The 22,195-nt window shown below is 33.5% G+C and overlaps 2 protein-coding genes across 2 annotated transcripts in view; one reads left to right on the forward strand and one right to left on the reverse strand.

Moving 5' to 3' along the window:
* LOC115452247 (neuronal PAS domain-containing protein 4) overlaps positions 1–22,195 on the reverse strand; it is a gene marked incomplete at its 3' end in the record, with an annotated part of 142,461 nt that overhangs the window by 38,655 nt on the left and 81,611 nt on the right. Inside the window, exon 6 of the mRNA XM_037447512.1 lies at positions 11,827–12,000. Coding sequence (XP_037303409.1) covers positions 11,827–12,000 — 174 coding nt within the window. The remainder of the gene's footprint in view (positions 1–11,826; positions 12,001–22,195) is intronic.
* LOC115452248 lies at positions 6,435–7,197 on the forward strand. The gene has a single exon (XM_030180715.2). The coding sequence runs from the start codon at positions 6,448–6,450 to the stop codon at positions 7,120–7,122; it is 675 nt and encodes a 224-aa protein (XP_030036575.2). The 5' UTR covers positions 6,435–6,447; the 3' UTR covers positions 7,123–7,197.

Genomic DNA, 22,195 nt, shown 5'->3' on the forward strand with positions numbered 1-22,195 from the left:
GACCGATGCGGTACTAAAGGTTATTTTGCATCGTATCTCTGTACGTTTTGTAATAATCGAGATGCTGAGAATCTGCAACCACATCGCGCATAATCTTGTAAACTTGAACTAGTGACTGCAGGGCTGTACTGTTATTTACAGAATTGATTTGATTTTTGTTTTCAAATAATATCAGCCTTGTATTAGATACTGTGCTACTGCTCTGAGGTCTCCTCTACTACTGAGAGGGATTACGCCTAAGTCCATTTCGCTGGCCCAGTGCGGGTTTGTAGACTTCAGACACCCTTAAAATCTCTATAGAGAATTTCTCAGGTAAGCAGGTTCCCTCATGATGTTTTCCTTCACGAATTATTGTTTGTCGATTTATTGTTTTTTGTTTCATTTAATATATTTATTTCAGACTTGGAAATTGACTGCAAATATTGTTAGGGTTTAAATAATATTTTTGTATTTTATAGAGAATCATGACAGTAAATAAAATATAATCATTTACATCTTAATTTGCTGTCCATATCGTTGAAAGATGCAGCTTTACAATGTACTTTATTTTAAACAAATTACAGTTGATATTCTCCTGCCTATTTTCATCTATTTATCCAAGGCACGTGTCCGTTTTAAAAACGGTCGACATAACGATGTACTTTATAACATTTACTTTACAATAAAAACATATTTACCACGAAACTATATTAGAAGAAATTAAACGCGCCGACAGGAAAGTCAAATTATGCTAAATGAACCAAATCACTTATGCAAGCAAGATGCACAAACATCAGTATGACATTCCTATGTCAAAACTACGTTAATTGAGCGCCGAACAGAAATACACATAAAGACGTACTTATTTTTCAGACAAAACTTGTTTAGTTTTTGTATAAGCGTGGAGCTATCTACTTTGGTTATTTGATGGCGTTTTTTGTGGAATTGTTAGACCGAAATCTATGGGAATCAGTATGAAGTAGAAGATTGATATCTGTTACTCAGAAGAAAGATTAATGAAGAGCTATATTTAACTTTTTAGGGGAAAATATATGTTGTTTTTTTTACAACAAATGTTTGCTATTGTTTTTACTGACATGTTTGCTAATAATAAAGTAAATTTGACTATTTACAGTCTACCGAAAAAGTATCTGAACATATTTAAAATTTCAAATAGCCTTCAAACTTTTGTGTCCTAATTAGCAATAGTTTTTTCTTTTCTAAAATAAACTTTAAAGAATTTTCTTTATTTTAGTCAAACAAAAAATATATTTCGATTGAAGTTAATGTTAAACGTTTTAATATTTTGATTTTGTTCAGGTACTTTTGTAACTGACTACAAATGTAGCATGCAGATCACTTCTAACAGGTCGATCTGGAAATATTTAGGGGAGGCCTATATTCTGGAGTGGACTTCAGCAGACAGTTTTTTTTTGCTTTGAACGACGTGACGAGCTTGCCGTTTGCCTGATGGTAAACGATACGACCATAAACAGTAGAAACAAAATCCAACACCCTGAATTACAAAGTATAGTTCGGTATTCCTCTTTGCTTGCCATCCTGAGACATGAGACGTTAAGTCTTGGTATGTTCAGTATTAATGTATATATTCATTCATTTATTATCACGTATTTGCTTTTATTGTACGTGCACAGCAAAGTGACCACTGCATCTGATGGTAAGTGGAATGTGGTCCAATATAATGTCGACTGACGAGAGATGATTACCCCTTGGTGGAAACGGATACACAGGCTGATCCCGGAACGCGACACACTTACACGGGCCACCATGGCGGGTTTTAACACCTTGTGTACGCTGGTCGCTATCCAGGCGGATATAAAATATATCCTACCACCAGCAACTTTAGTCAAATTACTGTATAACTACTAACTACTCTCTTCTCTGGTCTCATCAGCACATCGTGTCAAAATGAGGCTGTCAGGAGTATTAAAAACACTTCTAAAGTACGCAATGATTACGAATCGAGTAAAACTTTCTAATGTGATTGGATACCGTACTCTATAATTTTTAAAATTAATTTATGCCACAACATAGAATCACTCAGAAGCGGTTCAGAGTTCATGGTTTATGCAACCTCGATTTTTAATTTAGTAATCGTAGTTATTAACTGGTTGGTTAATTTCACTTATTGTTGGGTTTACGTAACTTACCAGTGGACATGATAAATAAATAGGATCTAAACTTGATTTGATGCAGGTGTTGCGTTTAGTTTTTTTGGTACCAAATTACTGGGTATTAGTAACATCTAATTATTCAAATTAAAATAATATTTACTTAGGGACAGAGGAAGGACTATAGTATTATACATTATAATTACAGTACAGCTATGATCCGCCATAATAGGATACAATAATTTAAGATTATAGAGAAAAAACTAAATACATTCTACATTTTAATATTTGAAGTGTGATAACATTTATCATGAAAAAAATCGAAACAATTTATTTTTATAGTCATTAATGTCTTTTATATCTCTAAGTTTTTTTTATAATAATGTCTCATTATGATGAATAGATTGAGATGATACATTTGTAATATACAATATTTTGGATAGCGTTGTTAATACATATTTAGGAACAGCTACCGTGCCTTACTGTCCCGCGAAATCTAGGACCAATAACACACACGTAAATATATGCATATTTGCTGACGTGAAATACTTTTCTCATAGAAACCTTAGGAGCACATTCCCAATTTTTCCATTTTCAAATGTATCAATTCCGTCATATTTTATAAAAGATTACAAATACCTTTTCCAAATAAAATAATAACCATTTTATTAGCTAAACATTTAAGATCACATTAATTATGTTCAATTAAACAAGCAACTGATGCGTAATAAATGAATTATCCTAAAACATGTACAAAATATGTTTCACAAGCACAGCAACCTTCGGCAGCGGCCTTCGTAATTAAAGAAGACGCAGCACAATTACCGTAGTTTATAGATACCTCTAATTATATGTATTTGATGTTTTCTATACGCCGTGTGACGAAAGAAACATCATTCGTATGGTCATTACACGAATTAATATACCTACGTGTCAGTTCAAGAGGTTTCGTCTAATGATCGACTCAATTTTTATACACTCCGTGAGAACAGAAATGATTTGCTTTTTTGCTATGATCATATGAATTTTCTATTTGTAATTGATTCGGATGTTGATAACAATGGATTAGCCGTTTTAATGGGTGTAATAAAATCTTTTTAATGTTTTTTTGTTGGGTTTGATTCGCAATTGCTTATATCGATGTCTATTAAGTTATTTCGATCAATCGGCTCATGTTATGCGGAATATTTTTTGAGTCAAGCTTGACTTTATGATTTATTGATATGTATTTCATAAGCCCAAATAAACAATAATCGATGTAACAAAATGAACCTATATAATATATCATCAACGAACTGAAACTTGTCGCGGGACCTATGTCTTAATTTAAACCAAATTATGTTATGAACAAATTTTTCGTAATATTTCCGATAGCTAGAATCTTGCTCATTGTTCTACATAATTTGGAAGTACATAATCATCAAGGCTTATTATAAAAGTTATTGTCATCACTTTTGCAAAACCATCAAATCATTCTAGAGAATTAATACCAAGTTTAATACATTGACCTTGTTCATTTGTATCGATTTCGAAATATCACATTGTTGTCATTTAACATTCACAAAAGTCTGATGACGATGCTTTGAATACGCTAAATTCAAGCACTCGACCTTTTCATATTCGCTTTATAAGAGAGTAACACGTAACACTTAAAGTTTCTACAATAAGGCTTAAAGTCGTATGACTGGATTAACGAATAATACAACAAAAGAATTTACAAAAAAGAGTATGTTAAAATGAATCAGAATTTATCAATGGTGGTCTTGAATGATAATGATGACTTGTTGAAAAGGTTGTTGCGTCGTATATTTGTATTAGTACTATGTTCGCTAGTTTATTCTTTCCAATAGTTACTACATCAATTACTTTTTGAGGTAATAAATATTCCCCTAAATTAGTAGGTTTGTTATTTAGAATCAGATTTAACTCTAGGCTAAGTATTCTTTGAGGTAAGACAGTTAATGTCCAGGCGAAAAACCTTGACAAAAATTATTCAACCTACGAATTGTGTCGATGCAACTGAATTAAGAATATAATTTAGTAGGTCAAGCGTACAATAAGTCTATTTGTGTTAAAGTTATCTTAAAAGTTTTCGATATTGTAGACATAAGAGATTGTTAGATAAGGGTATTTTAATTGACTTTATTTTATAATTTGGTAGATTTCAATTATCGTATTAGATTACAGGTTTTAAGACACATTGTCGATAATTTTAACTAAAAAGTAACAATCGTTCTATAAGTTCTTAAACAACCAATGGGCCTTAATAAGAGAACATTGTTACACATAATTTTGTTCCTGAACACCGTATTTTGAAATAAAGACTATCTAACAGGCAAAAATACTATAACTATCAGCAAAGGGAATATGTATAGCATCTAATTAACCATTTATATCAATAGAAAGTAGATTCTATGATCTACTTAACTTTGCGAAATTATTACATAATATTGTTAAATTACATTATAGCGGTACCATCGGAGATTGAACAATATATTCATAATGTTGTTAGTAGTATTGCTCGGAATGTTTTGCCGCTTAGAAATGATCTAAGCCATTATTGTAATGTGGAATAAGGTTAGCACAGTGGAACTGATCGGTACAGACAGCAAATGTATCTAGAGCACATCAAATATATTGTTATTATGTTTAACGTATGGATTATTAAGAGTTACAAAATGGCTAGATGATGTCTGAATAAGCAAACTATGTCAGGAATTTGGTGTGTTTGTGATTTATATAAAATTTACTCTTTGTCATTTTTATGGGTAAACATAATGTAACGACAATTTTGTTGTAATATTATCTTATGTTTAGGCGAATTTTAGACATCGAACTAAATCTACTTTTTGAATTTTATCACTGGTTTTTTTTTTATTTTATCCCGATGTTTCGAAGACTTGCAGCCTTCATGGTTACGGGATTATTCCGACCAAAAACTAGTTTTATTTTGTTGAAATATTTTCTTAATGTTTTACGCTCTATCGCCTTTGTGGTTCTTAATGTTTTACGCTCTATCGCCTTTTGTATGAGATTATGGGTATATCTGCCTGCCATAAGACACATAAAAGGAATATGAAGTTGCTTCGGTCAAGTTATGTTGAGGAGACATCCACTCATTGAACACGGTCGTTTATTGTAGATATTTAAGAAGGTGGTTCAGTGTAGTGGCACCGGGGAGAATAACAATCATAATTTTACCCATTTTCTGTGATATATATTTCAATACAATCAAAATTGTTTTAACAAAACCGATTTTTTATCTCTTGCCTATAGTATATTCACATGAAAAAGGTAATTTTACCTATTTTTTTAAATATCATAATTTTCCTATTGTCTGCACTATTTTTTCTGTCTGTACCTTACGGAGCATACATTTTAAGCAGTTGCACAAGCTTCTTTTGTCATTGTATAACGATGTTCAACGTCTGTGATGTTTTGTGTATTGGAATGTGCTTCGATTACAGTTTATGTGTACCATACATACAATCCGTATGAAAGTGTCTCTAATGATTCCTGTTCTGCATTTCTGTATGCTGTATGCAGTGGTATTATTTGTGGCGTCTTAACAAGAATATTTTTAGTCGTGCTTCGCTTTTTTGAAAACGAGAGTGATATGTAACTTAAAGAACATAGTTATTAAGAGGTTTCTCCGTACAATGGCGATGAATTTTAGTGGCTAAATATTGTCGTATATTTGGAACATCTTTGGGTAATTATAATTATAGATGACTAAAGTAGGTATTTTATCTTTGATAATTTATAAAATATGATATTTTGTTTTCATTATTGATACAATGCCAACAAAGGGTAATCACTAATGGACGAATTATTTCTACATTAAAATACAAAACATTTTGTAGGTATAAATTGAAATAAGCATTAACATTTAACATTCCATTCAAATCAACAAGTCTAACATCCATCCGCTCATTGACCGATGCTCTAACAACTCTAAATAACTTGAAAATGTTTGGTGTATTAGAAAATTTAATATATTTATGAAATAATTCGTCCATTAGACCGATATCATGGTTTAAGCTCCGTACTTGTATGTCGATTTCGTGACCGTTCAGCCATTAACGGCGCTTGCGCAAAACATATTTTAGTTGAATAGTTACAAGCGTTTCGGGGGAAAATGCTTTTACAATGGCGAATAACTTCTGCTTTTAGCGAGTGAAATACGGTACTAAATTGTTTAATTTCATAAATTAGTTAATAATTATTTTTGGGAATAAATCTTTCTGGTTCACGCTATAGTATTTTATTACTGTTGAAAACTCTATGATCAAACGTCACTTTGATGTTATTTATCATGTTTCTTTCAAAAGTAGTAATGAAGAGATCAGCATTTATATTTTTAATTCTATTGTTGCAGAGATCTACATATTGCACCATCGATATAAACGTATCAGAGTTACTATATCTATCACATAAGTTAACACCAAAAGTATGTCGTAAATTGTACGCCGCCTTACAATTCCTGACTTATGATCTTCCAGCAACTTTAACCGCTGTTGAACAAAGAATATCAAGTAATGAAACCTGCTTCAAGCTTTTAGCGAAATGGAACAGTGGTACAGAAAAATGGGAAGGTAAAGGCAAATCTCACATTGAAGTTGAACACAGGCTGCGGCAAATAGGAAGACGAGATTTAGCAGATTGGCTTGGAAAGACAGTCTTTCATAAACTATCAGTAAATGTTATGGATGCTTTAAGTGATTCTTTTATTGAAAACGATACGGAACTACCAGTTCTAAAACTATATCAAAAAGCAAGAGAAAATGATGAATGCTACTGGACTATGCTGGATTCTGTACTTTGGTTTGTTCTGATAGGTGTAATTGGGATGATATTGGTTACACTTTGTCGAATTATATATTTGGCATGTAAAAAAAGAGCGGCGAAGAAGAATGGGCATGAAGAAATGCTTGACCTACTCAATCGAGAAAATGTGGATAGTGATCAAGAAACTATTTTTGATTACGAATGTGTTGTGAAAAAGGAATGATTCGAAAGAACTATAGAAATACTTTGATACTACTACTTATGTTTGTTTCTTACAGTAGTGCATTGTTAATTTTAATAAGATATTTTTGTGTTTACAGGTTACTCTGAAGTATTTTATCTTAAACTAAGATTATAAATAGATGTATCTTATAATGTAATAAACCTTTATGATATGTATTGCGTCATTTCTTTTGTTTGAAATCGAACATTGCCTCGGCGTCTGGTTTGAAAATCATTTTCAACCAAGCATTATCATTATTGCCTATTTCTAATTCATTTACTCCATCCAAATCCTCATTATCGCCAGCACTAATTACAATACCGACGACCAATAACCCAAATCTTGACCGTCGGCTAACAAGCAGTGTGTAGGCACTAGGCAATGCGCATACGCAGCCATCGGCCGTGTCATCGCAGCGGGCCGACGATAAGCCTCATTAGTGCCTGTCTTTCTTAACTTCATCAGTCGATGTTGCAGTTAACGTAGTATCGAAGTACTTGTCTTTTAGTATTTATATTCAGGGTTCGGTTTTATGTTGAACTGGCTTTTAATCGCGGTTTTGCTCGCGTATTAATTAGGTTTGTGTCAAATATAATAAACTTTATGTCCTTTCTTCCTCAGGTATTCGTGCCAATGTCCAAAGTCGGTTTAAAGGTTAAGCCGTGAAAATGTAACCGATAGACAGACATATAACTAAATATTAGTAAATATATTATTACTTTGTGAAGAATTTTGTAATGATCAATACATTAGCATGTAATGAAGATTTAATATATATTGAGTTACTTCTAATGCATATAATGTTGTTAATCGAACCTTCAGCTAACGTATTTTTTTTTGTATAAAGATTGTTAAAGGAGTACTTAATAAGCACTTAGGCATACTCTGAGACAACTACTATTAAAATAATTTCAATATTATGTAGCTCACCAAGCTGTACCTTGATTTTATACATGCCTATTTCTTATGAAATATCATCAATATATTAACGGAGGTAGGGTAATTTGACGAATAATTTATTTGCTGTTATCGCTAATTAATCCAATTTAGTGAACGTTCCACGCATACTCTTAATAGATTCTAGACGTGGATATTAAAATAAACGTATCATAACATGCAGCCAGCTTTTACATAATTGAAAATTTGTTATTCAAATCGATTTCAGTTTTCATTTATTCGCAATAACTCGCATAGTTTTCATACGACGGTTACACAATGCCAGCCATACGGATAACCAGTTATTAGTTATTCCTTAAGAAATTGTCAGTTTGAAATTACTATTATTTAGAGCCTTATTATCATCAGAATTGGGTTTCCTATACTCAATGTGTTCCACAATTATCATATTTTGTTGGTATATTAATGTCAAAGTTTAATGTTGTTTTGTTTACTGTTAATTGGCAAAATTACTTTGAACACGTGCGTGTCCAGGGCCACGGGAATGTGAATAATATAATTATAGCAATAATTAAATTGATAGCCACGCCCGAGGATCATGATAACTTAAGTTATGAAGTATTAGAATTACGTGATAAAGTAATTGCAACGCTGAGGCACGCATTCTTGGACAACTATTTTTAATTTTCAAATGCAGTGAAACTTTGACAGTAACATGGAATGGTATGTAAATAGAATCATCGGACTGTTTTATTTACAACAAGATTGAGTTGGTTGTAATGGTTAAGGTTCTCTTTACAACACCAGTTTTTTCAAAGTAACGCCGTTCTCAAAATTTTTCTATTTTCTGGAATGTATCCATCAAACATTTTTCATGACTCAATTTGTTTTTTACCAGTTACTGTATCGACTACATGTTCATATTTATGAGTTGGATTTTGTAACGTTTTCTTTAAGAGTAGGGGAATATATTCAGTATTGTGGGCGTTGTATTGGCCGCGACATAAACTTTAAATGCCTATGTGACGACAATTTTAAATTAAGAGATTGGTGGTAGGTCTCTCATATGTGGAAGTCCGCCTGAGTAGGTACCACTGCTATGTCTATTTCTGCCGCCAAGCAACAGTGTGTAGTCACTGTTGTGCACAGGTTTAAAGAACATTGTAGCCAGTGTAACTACTAGACATATTAAGACTTAACATCACATGTCTCATGATGGCAAGCGCAGTGGAATAAAAAAAAAAAAATTCATAATTCAAGTTGTTGGATGGTGTTTTTACTGTTTATGGGCCATCGTATCACTTACCATCAGGAAAATGGCAAGCACGTCTCGTCATTAAAAAGCAATAAAAAAAAAATTGCTAAGATGTGTGGCCTCCACTCTTTCTAAAGTGATCTTATCCTGCGACGTTAGCCTGGTCGGTGTAAACAGGCTGGTTACGCACGTGCCATTTTGTTATTAATACCCTACAATGACTGCGGCGATTGCACGCATTTATTTTAGTGTTTTAATGCACTCCCGCTCTATCTAACCGCCACTTACGCGTGGGTGTCACACTATTTGAATAATCTTAATTCATTCGCTTTACTTTCCTATGACGCAGTGTATTTATGGATAATCATTTTTATTGTTTGTTTAACGAGCCATTGTTTAACTTGATTAAAATTTTCTGATGTTAATATTTTTGGAATTGAGATCGATGTTATTCAAAAACTCGTAGTACGGTATCGATTTGTTTAATTTAATTTCATAGAAAAGAAAGCGGCGGTAGCTTAGTTGGTTGTGGAACGGACTGCCGAGACGAATGTCCGCAGGTTCAGATCCGAAGGGTACACACCTCTAACTTTTCTAAAAAATATGTGTGTATTCTTTGTGAATTATCGCTTGCTTTGACGGTGAACAAAAACATCGTGAGGAAACCTGCATACCTGAGAAATTCTCTATAGGAATTTTCGAGGATGTGTGAAGTCTACCAATCCGCACTGGACCAACGTGGTGGACTAAGGCCTAATCCCTCTCAGTAGTAGAAGAGGCCCGAGCCTAACAGGGGGACAGTATATAATACAGGGCTGACATTATTATTATATTATTGTGAATTATTGCTTGCTTTACCGGTGAAGGAAAACATCGTGGGGAAACCTGCATACCTGAGAAGTTCTTTATGGGAATTTTGAGGGTTTGTGAAGTCTTCTAATCTGAACTAGGCCAGCGTGTTGGACTAAGGCCCTCTTAGTAATAGAGGAGGCCCGTGCCCAGCAGTGGGACAGTATATAATACAGGGCTGATATCATATATATTATTATAAGGTGTTTTCGAAATTTAACATACTATGTGCCGTGAGAACAAAACTGAAGCTAATTTTAAGCGCCACATATTAATTAGAACTCACTAAGGAAACCGCTTATTACAGTCAAATCCAAAATCACATATTCATTATCAATTACAAATCAATCAAATGTTGCTAAGTTCGGCTTTTAAAACCTGTACTAATGAAATTGTTTTCTCACGATATTTGCCTTTGTAAGTGTGAAAGAATCTCTAATAAACATGCCGATGCTGTGATAAGCCTGATTACAGGCCGATCAGACGATATTATTGCCGGCTACGATATAATTACACATCAAACATTGACGGTACTAATGGAACTCGATTTCATTTTTAATGTTCGAGTTGATATAATGGCTTGATTAAACTATAAATAAATGTGACGTTGATTTGAAATGGTTTACGATTAAGTTTAAGGAAAATATATAGCTTATCTCACGCTTTATCATTTAAATCCATTTAGCAGTTTGTGTCTTAACTTCTAATGAACTTGCAAACATAATATGGGAATCATAAACTCAGTTTATTTTTCATAAGAAAAAACAATATTTTGTAAAACAAAATCAGTCTTACTTATAAACTTGTTTTAGCATTAAAAGGTGATTAAGAATTGCTTAAATAGCTGTTAAAAACATCATTGGCTTTTTATTTAAAACCTTATTAAGAGCCAAGATGGCGGGTTTTGACTTACAGCTGATCGAGTAAATTTGTGTCTTAGCTAAGCATAGCTTTGCCAAATTTTTATAAGTAAGATTGAATATGTTTAAAATAAAAGACAAAAAGAACTTTCATGCTCCACTAAAATACTGAATGTAAATAAATACCCATAAAACTCATTCACAAAACATTGTTCAAATTCAAAGTGAAAACGCGACTCGGAGTACCGAACGTCTCAAGACACCTAACCCAAGCGTGAGCATTCAATTATATGTAATAACTGGGCTATATCGAAGCCTATCAATTTGTCAGTCAAGCCATCCGACCTCTTTATATTATAACATTTTATATTCACTTAAACATTTTGAAAGTAAACTTGTTAATTATACTTACGTACACGATATATCATGAAGATCGGTTTTGACTGACGTTATTTTAATATGGAGTAGGTGATGAGCGAAATAGTATCGCTTGTGTTAATTAACTTTGCTTTTTATGTATTGGTTAACACAGTTTTAGATTAAGTTTTTATGTTCGATTTTGTTGGATAGTAAATGTTTTTTTTTTTAAAATGACTTCATTATGTGAGAAGTTAAACGCAGCAAAGTCCGAAAAATCGCATATTGAAACGGAATATGATTTTAAATATTATGTCGTCTCAAGATTCAAGCTACCCTGGACTCTAATGCCAATCCATTCTCGGGTCTTTTTAATCGATAAATACAATTTGATTTTCCATCTCGGAAAAATAAAGCACTGCACAGTTCATAGCCTGATTGCGCTTTATTCATAGCAATTTTGAACTTTAATAACATTTTACATACCTTCTGATCCCCGAACCTCATCTGCCTCCTAGCATTTCTAGCAACATTCATCCTGCAGAGGAATACCCTGTCTTCTCCATCAGTCGGCGCCCGAGACAGCTCTGTCCTCACTGCTTGCTGGTCTTGCTTATCTATGACGTCGTACACGCTGTCGCCGTGGATGAGGAGGTCCTCCTGATGAAGAATGATGGAGTTAGAGTTATTGTTCACGTGTGGGTATTTCAATATTCAATACTGAAAGATGATCAGGTTTGGTTAAAGTGAGTGTGTCAAGATATAATGGTTGTATGGGATTGTTGGGGCAAATATTTGGGCTGTGGTTATTTCTTTTAAATAATTAAGTATTGTTACGATAAAAATGTTTGTGTAAGGGTATTTGTGACAAGTTTTGTTATAAGACACTAAGCGTTAGACAGACTGAGGTAGTTGGAAATTGCCACCGAGAAGTTGCTTCAAAAGTTGGTCGTTGCCAGTCGTACTGGTCGTTTGATTTGTGTAATATTTGTGGAAGTATATAGTAATCCGTGATATTTATTTTTATTCTTAAAATCGCTTTAGTTCCTAACAGTATAGATATGACAAACGTACTCTTATGACGTTTATCTACATATATAAGATGATTGTCAATAGCTTTTCACCAAAAAATACTATATAATGTTTTGTTACATTGTACCCACAATAAAACATTTCTGCATCGTTCATTACTGTTTCCATTGCGTCACACATAGAACAAAACGTAGGAAACGAAGTGGCGGGCGGTGATTAAAATAATATACCCTGCGGTCGGCACAATGATTGAAATGTCGACGTAATCTAGCTAAGTATACGCCTCCTTAAAAATAAAAGCGGTTGCCGCAATGGGTTTGGGTTTAGTTAGAGTTCTATATGCAAATTTATGGATAGAAACATATATCCGCAGTGTGCGGATTTATCCGAAGAGGCGGATAACTTTCGGATATTATTTAGGGTTGAAATCTGCCGATTTGATCTGTAACTTGGTTACTTTTAGAGGTGTTAGAAATTGAAATAATATCCACCAATATTGTGTTAACATCGGAGAGTATAGAAAACAATTCTAGCGACGTAATATTCGTGGTTAATATTTGTCCAGCGAAAGATAAATCGGTTAACGCAAATTCAAAAGCGAACAATAAATTTATCAAAAACAACATTCTTACCGGTCAAAGATACAAGATTAAATAGCTCGGGTTTTCGCACATAATTATAGGGTCATAACATAATAACCGTTTCGCACCTTCTTAACAATCTAGATCTAACCTTGATTTGTTAAATTAACTGCCGATAATTACTGATTTATGCATAATAATTTATAGTCTCAGGTCAATCGAGGTCAACGAAATTTTATTTTAATTTCCTTTACTTTCATAAACAAATTCAATTAGCTCAAGACGGCTTAAACAACTTTAATTAAATCATATTTCTTGAACAACTCAAAGAAAATTTTCTCGTAGATTACCAACATTATCTTCGGGAAGGGTTGGCAGGTTTGGAAAAAAAAATATTTGAATTTGGAACGAAGGTGATTTATTCAATGTCTTTTGTATCTTGAGTTAGTATTTACTGCAATTATTAACACATTTGGTTTATAAAAACTAATGCCAAAGGCCAGACCACCTGCGGCTATAAATTATTAAGATAGAAGGGGTGTTAACTTGTAAAGAAAATGGTCAGTATTAGAATATCAGTGACTTTATACAAAGCTGGAGATGCTTTTAACAAAAATCTTGGTTAGTCTGATTCAGTATTAGAAGCTGGATTGAGTGATTTAGGATTACATATAATTATATCAGTGGGAATCAATCAAATATGGTCATTTAGCATATTCTACCATAGCATTATATAGCTACTTATACCCTTAAAACGGAAAGTAATCTTGATGCAGCATCACCGAGCACAGGTATATTACCGATAGATAATTAACACAAAATGACTAGCTTTCACTTTTTGTGATTTTGTTCCTTATATTGACGATTAATATGATTTTCATAAATCTCCGAGGTGGCAGCCCTGTGTTGACGTCACGAGGCGCGTCACACCGCCCCGCCCACCTGTCGCGGGGCTGCGCGTTAAGACATAATAGTGCGCGTGCGCAGCTCCGCCGCCCACGTGCTATGCCGTGGGGGGCGCTGACATATGAAAATTCACACACAAAAATTGGCATGTCTGTTTTGTTACCTAGCTGTTTATACGCGTCTATTGTATTTCGCTACAGAAGGTTCTAAGTTATAAGTGTTGTAAATTGTATTGTAATTGTATTTGCTAACTTCATGTTCTATGTATGATTTGAGAAGGAAAGGAAATGGTGATTCCACAATATGAATACGTGTAAGATAATGTGTCAAATATGGTTACGGGAAAGAAAGCCTTGTACGAAATGTTGGGACTTGAATTTAGAAATTACCTCTTAATAATAAGACGTTTCATAGTGAAAAGTGTAATGTTGGTTATTTAACATTTTAGTTACGTTTAAACAGAGTCAAGAGATTTTTAAAACTAAATCTATAAATGCTTAAGATTCAGTAGTCCGAATATTCCTAGCATCCTTCTACTGTCCCCCAATTATTCCTTTAGTTGGCCATTCACTTTCACTATTCATATCCTACTGCAGATGTTATGATGGAAATTCACATGAGATGGCCCACCCGTTTACAACAAATAAGATCTATTTTAGATGCTAAATAAATACCTATCTGCGAGCTATTCCAAAGACCACCAACATTGCGTCTCAACTTTCTAGAAACCAACTTTGGAATTATTTAATCATGCGCACATAAGATAATTGCTGTAGGCCTCTCCGCCCATCGCTGCTCGCATAAACACGTGCTTATTTATGTAAATATGACAGCAACGGCTTTATAATATTGTAACACTAATGCTATGGGAAAATGGTTTTATGGTTTTATAGTTTTGACGGAGATGGTATGGTTTGTAAGCAAATTGGTGGTTTTGTGCGGCGCAGAATAGAGTAAGACGTAAAATATTGCTGGCTGACTATTAGAATGCCTGATGTTTATATTTATTGCCATCAAAAATGAGGTTAATATATTGCGTGTAAGCAAAAATTAGAAAGGTAATAAGTCATGGTTTCCCCTTTATTTATTTTTCGGGATATTTGGAAATTTTAACTAAAAAAAAATCCTAGAATCGTGTGTTGTATTTGTGCACAAAATATAAACTTGTCATAGTATACCAGCGAAATGGTTAGTTCGGTAATTAAAAATCTATGTTTCTAAGTAAGGATTTACCAAGGCTAAGGTATGCGAGAGGCAGACTGGATTGCCTGTTGCGACAACCAAGCAGTAAGCACGCAATGTTTTTTATGCAGTTGAAGAACATGTAGAAATTGCTGAACAATTTTGTGCTTTCTCATCTAACATCAAGGTGAATAGTGAAGTTCAGAACCTATTCAACGATTTGTATCACTAACATTATTTAATCGTATGTCTTCCCATCAAGCGACAATTTTTATCATCAGTCAGTTGATGTTAATGTATAGGAACTTATCCACAACCTTACTCTACAAAGGCATCACGACCAAGGTTCATCAAAATCCCAACGAATCCAAAAATTCAAAAGTTTACTCAAGACCTTGGTCATTAATGTCTTACGTCCATTATTTACCCTCGACGGACGAACAACCGAATTAACGCTAATTTTTATTACCCAGCCGCGAGCCACCATAAATTCTCAGCTATTAGACTTTGTAAGTGTTAAATTCAAACGCCGTACAACCGCTAAGTATGGGCTAAAATCCGTTGAGTGAATAATATCAGTTTTGATTTATCACGTTGTAAAAGAATGATGGAGTCGTAAAAACATATTGTCAGACGATAAAATCGACGCGGTTCTTTTTGTATTGTTGCTTTGAGTTAAATGAATAAAATAAAATATTGTTGTTTTCGGTTATACGGCTATCCTATGTCATGATGAGCATTTGTGGGAGATTGGAAAGAAATGAAAAGAAATACATAAAATATTCTTTATGATCAGCGACTATCGAGGTAAAATAAGCGATTCTTCTATGAACGTTTAAAATTCATAAAACTTACAGATTGCATTTTATAACGAAAACCAGTGTCGGATTCATATTTTTTATGAGTGTAGGCCACTTTATATCCGCCGCCCCATGTAGGTAGGTTTGTAGGTAACTTAATAATTTTCCATTTGTTTGTATTATGGAAGGCACCAAAGTTAAATAAACGAATGATTAATTAAATTTAGTGAGCGTCTTCTGAAATTTGCCGCGTCTAAGAGGCTGCCGCCCATAGACCGCGGCCTTTACAAATCCAGGATTGATGAAAACCACTATTCGAGAATAGCCGAAAATTTCAATAACATACATTCAATAATATAAATAAAGTTACATTAAATACAGCTTAAAAGTTTAATAGGACGATGCTCTAACAAGAACCTTTATTCAGTCCACAGACGTACGATTGGATGTTACAACACGCGAATTCATTTTTATCATGAGCCTTGCTCCTGTAACTGGGTCAATGTTTTTCTTTCGGTCCTCGGAACTCCGTGACCAGACAATCTTGGCTTCACATTGTCACGTAAACAGAGATTTCGTAGCGATAATCAGATACGACTTATTTAGCATTTTACGCGGACAGAATATTAAAATTAAATTAACAAAAAAGTGCAAATGCAAATATAAGTTTATTTTCTTGGAGATATGAAGATTAACATGTCGAGTATGAAAATAAAAGAATCCGTTATGAAGACATTTGTCAAATAGGGCACGTAGCTTGGATGAGTCATTTTGGTCTAATTGCAGTAATATACGTGGTATAAGGCAAAAGGATTAAAGCTTGTCACACAAAAGTTTTCGCTTAGTTTTCTGAATAACTACCTGTCTGCGAATTCTCTTCACGGACATAGTCCTAGACAATTTTTATTAAAAAACTCATACAATGTTGCTCAATATGGGACCAAACAAAAGATTTGCCGGTGCGTAGTACATATACAATTATCATTGGACCAAAGAGGCAACAAGGAGGATAATTGAATGATATGATATTAACGTAACATAAATTAGATTTCGAAAATAAATTTCGATAATAAAATAAAATTGGAATCATAGATAAGAGAATAATTAGAGAGAAAAACGTTACATCATGTACAACATAAAATGCGCCTAATATAAATGCATCGGTAAAACTTGAAAATCATAAAATGCAAAAATACAAAAAACAACAAGATGCAAATCATACAGCATTAATCGATGTACCAAAGCATTGAATTGGTAGCTATTTACATTAACAACAATACAAAGAACGGATAATCGTAGTCAATAAAGCTATTTTATTTTACAAATGCATTTTCGCTTTCGATGAACAAACAATAAATAAACACGAGGCGGAATCCATTGCTGAATCTGTTTATTTTACGTTAATACGCGCGTTGCGGTGGGTCTATTGAATTTATCTTTTGAGTAATGTTGAGATAGGGTTGCAGAAATAATAAACGGATAAACTTATTACAGTAAATGATAAAGATGAAGGAATTAATTGTGAAAGACTGGAATCATTTTCTGGTTTTTTAATAAATGTCTAATTGCGCTTGCACATTTGAGTAGTAGATGAATGATTATTTATTGGTAGATCTAGTACCGCTAATAGTTTATGAGACTAATAGGTTTTTGTTACAAACGATTCAAATATTGCTGAGAAATTATCTTTCCAAGTGCTTGTTATTTGTTGAGTATGATCTGCTAAGATATCATATATTTCGTTTTTGACTGAACAGTAAACATGCATATTATGCTGAAGACTCTCAAAGTCCCTCATATTCTGTGATATCGCGTTTCGAGATATGCCAATGTATATATAAAAAAATAATACCAGCCCTGGATTATACACTGTACTAATACAGGGCACGAGGCACGGGATTCCTCTACTACTGAGAGGAATTAGGCCTTAATCGTTGACCTATTGCGAGTTGGCATACTTCACATACCTCCAAATTCTAATATGGAATTCTTAGGTATGCAGCGTTTCCTTACGATATTTTCCTTCACCATTAAAGCGAACGATAATTCATAAACAATACACCTATAACTTCCGAAAAGTCAAAGTGCTTTGGGTTTTGAACTTGCGATCCTTCGTCTCAACAGTCCGTTCCGTTCCTCACTAAGCTGATGTCGCTTATACCAGCGCGCCTGAAGCTAATAAGGACAGTATAGTTCTTAACTACGCAGTTATCCTAGTCACTCAATGTTATAATTGGGCTAGCCCAAACCCTTTACCCTAGGGTAATCATCTAAAAACTGACAGTAATCAGCTCTTATTTCAAAATGTTAGCAAGTCTTCGTTGTTTTCGATTGATTCCGCAGCATATTGATCTGTTACCGTTATTCCAACATTTAGATTGGCCGATATGGCAAATGATTGGTCCAATTATGATTGTTAGATTTTTGGATTTGATTACTTTTGCTAATGCATCCATATTGGTATGGCTCTTAGAACTTCAATTATGAATTATATGAGGATGAATTTTAATAAATCATGTTTCAATTGAGCGTTTTGTGTTTTAACATGGTAAACTTACATATATAATAAAAAAAGAAATAATATCTGTATATTTAGCTGATAGTTAAATACTTCACTCATCACTTATATTGCAACTTATATCATACCCTAATGGGTACATTCATCTATTTAATAATTTCAAATACAGAACTAATGTTCTGTATTTGAGATGATTAAATAGATGAATATATGAGGGCATATTATAAATTTCTTTTTTATAATTATACTTCAACGATTTAAATTGTTAATTCCATAGATGCATACCAGTTATTAATGTTAATGTTAGATGGAAAACACATGTTATTGAAGTATTACTGGATTATTTACACCCAAAGTATATACTATGAATAATGACAACAACGCATAAAGTATTCAAAAACGATATTTTATTTATCGAAACTTTGCACGGTTCAATTTAATAAGTTTCATTAATCATTGCATAAACAAACTGCACGACATTATCAAACGTTACCGATTACGAGATTTCAAAATATCGCTGCCAAGCACCGGATTAATTACAGAACAATTAGTTACTTTTGACACTTGACAATTAGCCGTTCCAAGGTTCGACTTCCGTGCCGGAACATTTCGACCCGGTACTGTTCCTAAGATTTTGTCCTTTGCATAATGCAATGTCTAATTGGTCATGTTTTCTGCATTCTTCGAGTGACCTTACTGTTATTTTGCAAAGCAAATAAGGGTTAGGTTTGATATTAGAAATACACAATATTTTATGTCTTTATTGGATTGCGATAAACTAATTGCATTAAATAATAGTTTATATTATGACATGACATAATCAAACTATATTATGTCCTGTTTACCGACCTTTTGGCGGATTGTGAGTTTTAGGGTCCATTCACACGTACCGCAACTGCACCACATAGCACGGACAAAACGTGGACGAATAATGGTCGCGTTGTGGTTACAGTGTGGTCAATATCGCCCACATGGTTAAATTTGGCATCAAAATGCGATCCCTGTAACTATTCATTTTCATACAAATTATATTATCGTAGATCTGGACCATATTGCAACTACTGCTTGACCAGATTTTGTCGCTGCGATGTGGTAAGGTCTTGGTGTGTGAATGGATCCTTAGGCCGTTTTGCCCTTATATTGAACTCGGTACAAGACAGCGGAATAATCTTACTGAAATTATAAATCCTTGAATATGTAACGTTTGGATGTTTGGTCGAAGTACACGGCAAAATTGAGAAACGGATTTACATGATTTGTAAATAAGTAAGATGGATAGATCGAATCCTGGGTTAACATGTGAGCTATTATTATTTTACGAAAGTATTTTTGGAATTTAAAAAAAAAAGGTTTTCACGCTGGTAGCTGTAGAGCAATACTCATTAGATTGTATAAGTTATGTGAACGAAAATAACTAAATGTAACTGAAAAAATTCCAATTAAAATGAATCGAGAATAGGCAACGAGATTACTTTTGCCTTTAAAAACCAAATAGACTTCCTAAATGCAGAATTGATTACATTACATTTGGTAATCAAGCACATACTATAGCGACAGTGAATACGATTAATAAAATTAGAATTAACACGAACCGCAAGTTAATTTTCACGAACAATAAATCTTGCCACAAAGAGTGTCTATTAGTTTTTACACCAACAGTCATTACATTGAATGGTAAGTCAGCACTTGTAACAGATGTAAAAACAAATACGCCTCCGGTTATGTAGATTAATGATACACAAACGAATGCACCGACAGTAATTTTGTTTACAAATATGTACGTGTCTCGCATAATTGATAGGTTTGTAATTTTTAACATTTATAATGTGGACGCTTCTTACATCTGTTGCTATGAAATATTAGATGTTTAAGAGCTAATTGTGGAACAGAAGTGATTGAAATTTGTCTTTGAAATATTGAACTTCAAATAATATATCTTTGACCAAATCAAGTTAATTTATGGTGAAACATATTAAAGGGAAGGTCGCAGACAAAAAATATAGATAAGTGTTAGAAGAACAAACTGACTGAAAATAACATTTACTTGAAAATTAATAGAAAACATTCTGGTAAAAAATACATTTTCTGAGTATTGTAATACAGCTAGATAAGGAAGCGATGTAATTCATATAATCCTAGTGTAACCCTCACTGTTATGAGCCATAATGACAGTTTAGCCGTGAAAGACATTTCAGTACCTTCAGTACAACAAAAGGGCGCAGTCACACAATAGTAATGATAAATGCCACATCGCCATCGGCATAGGCGCGGAACAAACCATACCTCAACAACCCTGGCCAGTTTAACCAGACCTCTGTTGGTATCCGCGCCAAAGTTAACATAATCGAAGAAGAAATTTTTGTATGAAAGCCAAGGCTCCAGGTGAAATGGACGGATTTATTACAAAGGTATTTAATATTGAGGATCAATAAATCGGCACAGTTAGCGCGACGAAAGAGCATTGTCTAAGCTATTATCATTATATTGTTCGGTTTGCATATTGAATTGTGCGTCCATTGTTTATGGGTTAAGTTTCTTGCTGCTACGTGTGTGGTTTGCTTTATTGCTGTTCAATGGACTGTAGTCTGCATCTATTGTGCTGACGTCTCTTTCAATTAAATTGGTAAATGTTTTAGATGTTGAAGTAATTGAGGAACTGTTATATTTATCTATAGATGTTCTAGATGTTTCCGGAAGAGGGGAGTTTAATCTCTGTTATGTATTAATAACATTTAAAAAGAGTCGCGTTATGAATATTTGCGAAATTAAACGTCAATATAAAGTATTTGGCATCGAAAACCATGATTCAGATTTTATCGTGGTTTTTTGCATTTCAATTTTTTCCCCTATATTTCTATTTGAAAGCAAATTATAATACAAAAGAACGCGAAAAATCCGAAATCAAGTTTTATTTCGATATCCAACTTTCGCGTAAACATAAAATATCATTAAAGCGTTTGGTTCAATGTTATAGTTGCTAATACTATGAAGAATGCAAACTTGAACTTCATCCTCGTAACGTCTCATTTACGGATGATCTAAACGGTATTAGCTAAAGGTGATATAAAAAGTAATAAATTAACATAAAGCATTACAGACGACACTCCCACAGAACTATACAAAATGGACACTGTATTGTTTTTTAAAAAGATACTTCGAATTAAGTACTTGCTCTAAAATCTTATCATTAATCTTAATTGTGGAATAACAATAAAATATTACTGAGATGTTCGAGACGTTTTCGATCGAAACGTACTCTGTTGTAACATAAATAAAGTTTAAAACGGTTCGCTGTTGGCTTTAGTTAGTTTATTATCGGTCCATAAGAATGGTATCGTGGGAATTCTGCTCATAGATGAGTTATGTCGATCTATCGAGATGGAAACGGAATTATCTGTGTAATATTGGATGTTTTAGCCGGAACTGGTTGGGTATCATGTAAACTACGAACAGATTATAGGTTTTTGTATGTTTAGATACTTGTAGTGGCAAGTTGCAGAAGGGAACCGGTAACTTTCTAAGTTCGAATACTATGATATTTAAAATTAATAATAATAATACCAATCCTTTATTATATACCCACTGCTGAGAAGGCCTTAGTCCACCGCGCTAGGCTAATAAGGATTGGCAGACTTCACATACCATCAAAATTCTTATAGAGAACTTCTCAGCTATATAGGTTTCCTCACAATGTTTTCCTTCACCGTTAAAGTAAACGATAATTCACAAAGAATGCACACATAACTATAAAAAATTCGGAGGTGGGTTTAATATTTGGGTTTTATAATTTTGAGGCAAATACGATTTAGATGAGGTTTATATTTGTTACACCCTTT

This window comes from Manduca sexta, chromosome 6 (assembly GCF_014839805.1).
Source record: "Manduca sexta isolate Smith_Timp_Sample1 chromosome 6, JHU_Msex_v1.0, whole genome shotgun sequence".
NCBI classification, from domain to species: Eukaryota; Metazoa; Arthropoda; class Insecta; order Lepidoptera; family Sphingidae; genus Manduca; species Manduca sexta.